Below are 6,911 nucleotides of genomic sequence, written 5' to 3' on the forward strand. Positions count from 1 at the left end.
TTAGTCATGCAAATAAAGGCTTCTTTCAGCACATTACAATATACTTCGGATTCGAGGGGAGGAGCTGTAACCCGCTTAGGGCGAGGAGTTTATGTTTTTGTTTTCATTTAAAGATACAAAACAAATCCTGAAATGTCTTAACCGCTCTCTGGAGACACCCGGCCCTGGAGACAGGCGGCCAGGGGAAGCCTTTCAGTTCCCAGCGCAGAAAAAAAGGACTCGGGGGGGGGGGGAAACACTGGAGCCTGAGGTGGCGGAGAGAACCCGAGGGGACACGGCTGTGCCCCTCGCCCCGCGCCGCCGCTGTTCTCGCAGCCCCCGGTGTCCCCAGTGCAGCCCTGAGCCTCCGTGCAGGATCTCTCCGTCCCCCCAGATCCTCTCCGGGGTGTCCCGGCTGAGCCGGGGGAAGGCGCAGGGGCCGAGGAGCGCTGCGCGCCCGCGGGGCGAGACGCCCACGGGGGGGGCCTGTTTTTCCATGGCGGACAGAAACACCAACATCACTGGATAGATAAGAAAATGGAATACTGTATTTGATTTAGAAAGTTTGTACATATAGATAAACACGCAGTTAAGGAAACAATAGTTTAAGCATCCTACGTGGAGTTTAAGAAGAGACCCCCCAAAGCTGCTATGAAATACTCAAAATAGCTTTTGCATAAGATAACTACAGTTGCACCCTAAGCTTTTTTTTTTTCTTTTCTTTTCTTTTCTTTTCTCTTTTTTTTTTTTTTTTTTTTTTTTTTTCTCTATCGCTGAGGTCCCTTTTGAAAACCTAGCACGTCAGATCTTGACAGCTAAGTTTGTGCAAGGAACACCGAGTCAAGGAAAATAAAAAGGAGACAGAGAGAAAGGGTAGGAGGGAGATAGACGGGGGGAGGGGGAGGGGGCTGGGGGGGGGGAGAAAGAGAGAGTAGAGCAAATATCATATACAAGCATTTCTACACATATATTACAAACTGGGAAAATGACCGCATCATTAAGATATACATAATTCATATAAAATTTTGAAATAAAAATAAAAATCTGTTACAGTCATAACTATTCTTTTTCCACATTTATAACCAGTACCCACACAGGCAGTGACAGAAGTGTAGAAAAAAAGGTGCTTACGAATAAAATGATTGTCTGCTGAACAAAAAAACAGAAAATTGCATCTTGGCTGGACCATCACTCGGACTTAAAACCAAAACGAAACAAAAAAACAAAAAAAACCCAAAACAAAACAAAAGAAAAAAAAAAAAAAAGAAAAAAAAAAAAAGAGAGAGAAAGGAAGAGGGAGAGAGAGAAATAGGACCAACGAAAAGGCGATAAACATTTGTTATTTCCCTCTTCAAGGAGTTCCTTTTTTAATTTTGTTTGTTTGTTTGTTTGTACAAATTTGATCGGAGTTTGAGTTTGTTTGTCTGCTTTCTGTTTGTTTTCCTTTACTATAGAGAATATTTTTTCCCAGATACAAATTTAATCATCATCATCATGCAAGTGGGTGAAATGCGTCCATGGAAAAGCGCAAAGGAGAAATCGTGCTTGTCCTAAAAAGAATACAATTGTCACTTTTGCTTTGTTTTTTTTTTCTTTTTTTTCCTTTTTATATATATAATAATTATTATTTCCCGCCCCCCACCCCCCCGCTGCAGCACCAGCTTTTGTGACTGTTGAAGTTTTAGCTCCATCTCTTGGTGGTGGTGTTGGCTGACGGTGGTGATGGTGGATTCTCTGATCCCTGTCTGTTTGTTTGCTATTATGTTTAGGTCGGGTTTGGCCTTTTCTTTCCTCCTGTCTGTGTGTGTGCGTGCGTGCGTGTGTGTGTCCTGATTCTAGGTTACCTCGGTTTGTTTTGTTCGGGTCGGGGAGAGGGTGCATGGCTGTTTGGATTTGGAATTTTTTTGTTTGGTTGGTTGGTTTTGTTTTTGTGTTTTATTTGTTTGTTTGTTTGTTGTTGTTTTTCTGTTTTCCGATATCATACATCACATTCCGAGTCGCTGGAGGTTACCGAGAGGATGGAAGTGCCCGTCTCGGCTCTTTCTGTCAAACTGGAGACGCTGGTTGTCGGGCTGGCAGCCGTGGACGGAGACTCGGCCGAGCTGTGTGTCGGGCAGCCGGGCTCTGCCAGCGACCTCATGCCGCTCTGTCCTATCGCCTGGTGCTGGAGCCTGCATCGCGCCGGGAGACAAAACAACAGCACAACCCCTCTGAGACACCACACGACGACGACGTGGGAACGGTGCCCGCAGGCACCCGGAGACAGCAGCCGGCCCGGCCCTCCCCGGAGCCGAGCGCACCCCGGTCCCGGAGCGGGGAGCATCCCCTGGCCCGGGCTGGCTCGGCCGCCTCTCCGCGGCTCCCCGATCTGCGGAACCGCAGAAAGGCAGCCGAGCTGGCCCCGGCTGCGCTGCCCCCACTGCTCCGGGACTTTCCCTCGGGGGGACACGGCACTCAGCGCAACTATAAATCGAGGGGCTGGGGTTTTTGAAGGGGACGCTGACAGGGAGGGAGGGGAGGTGGGGGAGAAGCGTTTCCCTGCCCCGTGGTTTACAAAACACTGACAGAGCTTTCCTTCCCTTTCCCCGGATAGCCATTTATCCCCGCAGCACCGCGGGCCTAGGAGAAAACCATGTCTTGTGTCAGCTCATGGAAGAGCTTCGCCACCACGAAAAGCTACAAGGGGAAGAACGGTACAGGACCTTTATTTTGCGCTTTGGTGAATTAAAACCGCTCAAAATATTTTCCAGCGCACGGATAAATACTCCAGGGTCTGCGGCAGGACTGGCGGAAGGTCCTGATCCACCAATAAAATATAATAAAATAGGGCAACGGTAGAACACAGCGTTCCTCTCCACCTGAGATTTAAATCCCTTTCCAATCTGAAAGCCAAAATTAAATATAAAGTGTTGGATGTTGCACCGTCCACACTTACAGGTACATTGCCGTTGGACATTTTTTTTTTTAAGAAGCGGTACATTTTAGGTTCCCCAGCATGTTGGGAATATTCCTGTGTCCGTTTATTCCGCTCGAAACCCAAAGAAGGCCTGATTCGAGGATAAGAGCTAAAACTCCTGTGCTGAGCAGCCACCCACAACCTCCCTAGCACTGCGAACTGTGAATCAAAATATACTCTTCTCTTAATTGCTTCTCACTGGGGTATGTTTTATTTAAGTTCCTTCAAAGATCAGAAAAATGTAGCTTGTTCATTCTACATTTCTCATTATTTTCAGTTGTCCAATTTCAGCGTCTTTGATTTTTCTCCCATTTACAATTCCTAGTGCATTCATATGCTGTCAACAGCGTTGAGTCAACAAAAGCATCCGTAGGCAACTTCTGTTTATTTACAGTCCTAAGCTGATCTGTTTTCCATTTAATGGAAATTAAATGGCGAGGCACTCTTGCATTTCTCCTACAGAATCTTGAATCAATAGCACCAGTGCTGTAATTAGGAGGAATTTAAGAGAGCATTTACAAGAACAAGAAGTTTTGTTTACACGCTTACAGCGGTAGCCAAACTTAAATTAAAATAAAAACAGTGTGTCAAACTGGATTAAGGATTCATTTTCATTTGCAAAATAACTTTTATCGAGGGTGAGGAGAAAAAAAAATAAATAAAGAAAGAAGAGTGCCTCTCTTTTGTCACGGAAAAGAAGAAATAAATAAATAAGAGAGAGGGAAGGAGAAAAAAAAATTAAAAATTAAAAAAATAAAAAAAAAGAAAAGAAAGAAAAGAAAGAAAGAAAGAAAGAAAGAAAAAAAAAAAAAAAAAAAAAAAAAAAAAAGAAAAAAAAAAAGAAGAAGACAACATCGAAAGACATGCAATTAAATACAAGCATAAATGCCCAGGAAACACAAGAGCAGAGGGAGAGGTGGTGTAAACAGAGAAATGGGTTGGGGGGAGCAAAGAAAGGTTTCCTGACCTCCTAAAGGCTTTTTTCCCTTTTTTCCCTTTTTTTCCCTGAGCCAAACGGCTCTGGGGTGTGCTTGTGCTGGTCCCGCCGCACACGCAGAGGAGCCCGAACAATCAGAGTGGGGCCGTCTGCTCTGCACAAACCCGCTCTGCACCACACCACCCGCCTCGGCCCTTCGGCGGCGGAACCGCGCCAGAGGCTGGTCAGACCCAGATCCCGGCAAGCCAAAAGCAGACCCGGAGCCCACCGCCCCGGGGCTGGCGGTTTCCCGCCCCCGGCGGCAGCCGATGCGGGGAGGGAGGCCGGGGAATTCGGGCGCTGCCCCTGCCGCAGACGCTGAGCTCCGCACCCGCTCACCGAGCTGCCCACACCCGCGGGTCAGCCCCATCCCTGTCCGCACGCCCGGACCCCGTGGCCTGGTCGAAGCGCGCCGGGCAACTTTGAGCTGTGTCTGTCCCCGCCGCATCCCGGCGGCTGCCGGGAGGAGAGCTGCTCGCCGGCTCGGGGACCGATTTCTCCCAGTGGCGGGGATGGAGAGGAGGAAGAGAAGGGGGAAGAAGGCGCGCTGCCGGCCGAGCAGTCACCGAGCCGCGGACCAAAGCGCAGCGTCTCGCGGGTCCCCGCCGCCCACCTCGCCCCCTGCCCCGGAGCGGAGCCCCGCAGACCTCCACTGACCTGTTTTTAGCCGCCGCTGCTCTGTCTCTTTGCCTTCGGTTTTTGAACCAGTTGCCTACTTGCGTGGGGGTGAGCCCCGTGGCCTGAGCCAGTTCCCTTTTCTTGCTGGGGTTGGGGTAAGGGTCCTGCAGGTACCACTCCCTCAGGAGGCTGCGAGTCCTCTCCTTGAAGCAGTGCGTCTTCTGCTCGCCATCCCAAATGGTCCTGGGCAGCGGAAACTTCTTCCTCACCCTGTATTTATCAACCGGTCCCAGCGGGCGACCCCTTAGCTTCTCGGCCTCCTGGTAGTGCGCTTCGAGCCACATGGCCTGCAACTTGCCGTGGGACTCCTTGGTGAATTTATGGTTCTCCAGGATATGGTAGAGGTCTCGGAAGTTGCCCGTGTGGAAGGCCACCACCGCCCGGGCGCGGAGGATGGACTCGTGCTTGTTGATGGCCTCGCATGCCCCCGGTGCCACCGGCAGCGACCAGAGGAACCTCCCCAGCCTCTCTATGTCTCCAGTCTCCTCCAGCGTCTCGCAGACGCTGGCCACTTGCTCCGGGGAGAAGTTGAGTGTGGGCAGCTGAAACATTGACAACTCTTCGTGGGGTGCCCGAGAGCTGCCGCCTCCACCGCCGCCGGCACCGGGGCTGCAGCCCGAGCCGCTGCCGCTGCCGCCGCCGCTGGCGAGGAGGAGGGAGCGGTGGTGCGGGTCGGCGGCGAAGTTTGGCAAGAAGAAATGGGTGGGATAAAGCTCTAACGGGGACCTGAACACCATGGGATGACCGGGGAGAGGGGGAGATAAATCAAGGAGAAAAGAAAGAAAGGGAGGAAGAAGGGAGGAAAGGGCACACGCACCGCGCACGCATCCACACCCGCACACGCACACACAGCCACATAGAGGCACGGGGGCACAGGCGGGCACACGCACACGCGGGCACACGCACACACGCACACACGCACACGCACTCACACACACCCGGCCCCGCGCCGCCGCCGAGTCAGGATTCAGTGATTCAACAGCAATCGCCCTAATGACAACAGCCTCATAATATCTCCCCTAAATCCACAGTGAGTGCAGCGCTGAAACATTTTGTTTCGCTTTTCTATTGGTCTTCCGAGTGTCGTTGTGGCGTTGCCATGGCAGCCCCTGCCAATCACTGTCAGCACTGCCAATCATTACGGAGTACGTAAGGAAGGTTTTTACCACTTCGCCCAAAAGCACGGGGGGGGAGGGAAGCGGGACGCTGGTAGAAAAGCCTGGCTGTTTTCCGTGGTCTTTTTTTTTTTATTTTTTTATTTTTTTAATTTAATTTTATTTTTTTCTTTTTCTTTCTTTATTTTTTCCCCTCCTTAATCTTTGCAACTCCTAATCTCAGCACTTCCCCTTTTCCCTGTATCTCCCCCCTCCCTCTCCACTCTCTTCCTAAATAAGGGATCAAATAATGCGAAAAGCAGTGTGCACATATTTGTTGAATGGGATGAGCAATTAGAGGGTGGAATATTATTGTGATCTTAACGAGCCTCGTTAAAGCTAAAGGAGATATGGGGGGAAAGTAAATGGGCCAGGCTGGGATACACGTTCGGATAAAGGGCTCCTAACTGAGACAATTTACACATGATTTGCACGTAGTTTCACTTCATTCTGCCTATCTGAGCACTAATAGTGCCGGGGAAGAAAAGAAAGATGAGATCATTAGACCCATCCTCACGCCGGTGACCCTCCCAGAAGCAGGCACATACAGTACAGGCTGGGTTTTAGCCCTGCTCCCCAAAGACTCTCGCTCCTCTCCTCCCCTCTCCCGCTCCCTGCCCCTCGCCGCGGCCGGAGGGATCTGCTGCCAGCATAGTTCAGCGGCGGCTCCGCCGAGATCCGCGCAGGGTGCCCAGCCCGGACTCTCACCGGCCACCCCGGCTCCGGGGCCGGCTGGCTTCCTCCCCCGTCCCACGCTTTGTTTCCTTCTCCCTTCCTCTCCTTCTCGCCTTTTCTATCCCTCTCCTTTCTCTTCCCTATCTCCACTTTGTTTTTTCTTTCACTCCGGCTTTCCTCCTCCCACTCGCCTCACCTTCTCTCGCCCCTTCCTTTCTCCAGGGCCCGGCAACATTGCTAGGCTGGTCCTCACCCCCAAACCCTCTGCCTGCGACTTTACAGCGCACCTCTCATTTTTCCCGCAATTTAAGCGCCGAACTTGTAGGTTTTTAACTCAGGTTTATTTTCTCTCCTTCTATGTTTTTAAAGAAAAAAAAACAACAAAAAACCAAAAGCGACCAAACAAAAAACAACGACAAGAAAAACTATGAAAAAAAAAAAAGAAACAAACCACCAAAAACCCCACCAAAACATTTTGGACCAAGGTAAACTT

At 50.5% G+C, this 6,911-nt stretch overlaps 1 protein-coding gene across 1 annotated transcript; it reads right to left on the minus strand.

Annotated features, from left to right (window-relative positions):
- Positions 1-505: 505 nt before the first annotated feature.
- On the minus strand, positions 506-5,684 carry SIX3 (SIX homeobox 3). Its single transcript, XM_071739449.1, has 2 exons — positions 4,569-5,684; positions 506-2,150 (listed from the first exon to the last, which is right to left on the minus strand). The coding sequence occupies exons 1-2, from the start codon at positions 5,324-5,326 to the stop codon at positions 1,958-1,960; spliced, it is 951 nt and encodes a 316-aa protein (XP_071595550.1). The 5' UTR covers positions 5,327-5,684; the 3' UTR covers positions 506-1,957.
- Between the last annotated feature and the right edge of the window lie 1,227 nt (positions 5,685-6,911).

Source organism: Heliangelus exortis, chromosome 3, assembly GCF_036169615.1.
Source record: "Heliangelus exortis chromosome 3, bHelExo1.hap1, whole genome shotgun sequence".
In the NCBI taxonomy this organism is placed as follows: domain Eukaryota; kingdom Metazoa; phylum Chordata; class Aves; order Apodiformes; family Trochilidae; genus Heliangelus; species Heliangelus exortis.

Excerpts from the sequence above, each read along its gene's own strand:
- SIX3 (XM_071739449.1), bottom strand. The coding sequence starts at position 5,326 with ATGGTGTTCAGGTCCCCGTTAGAGCTTTATCCCACCCATTTCTTCTTG. Across the intron at positions 2,151-4,568 it reads GCAGCGGCGGCTAAAAACAG|GCTCCAGCACCAGGCGATAG; the intron begins GTCAGTGGAGGT and ends GGCGCGATGCAG.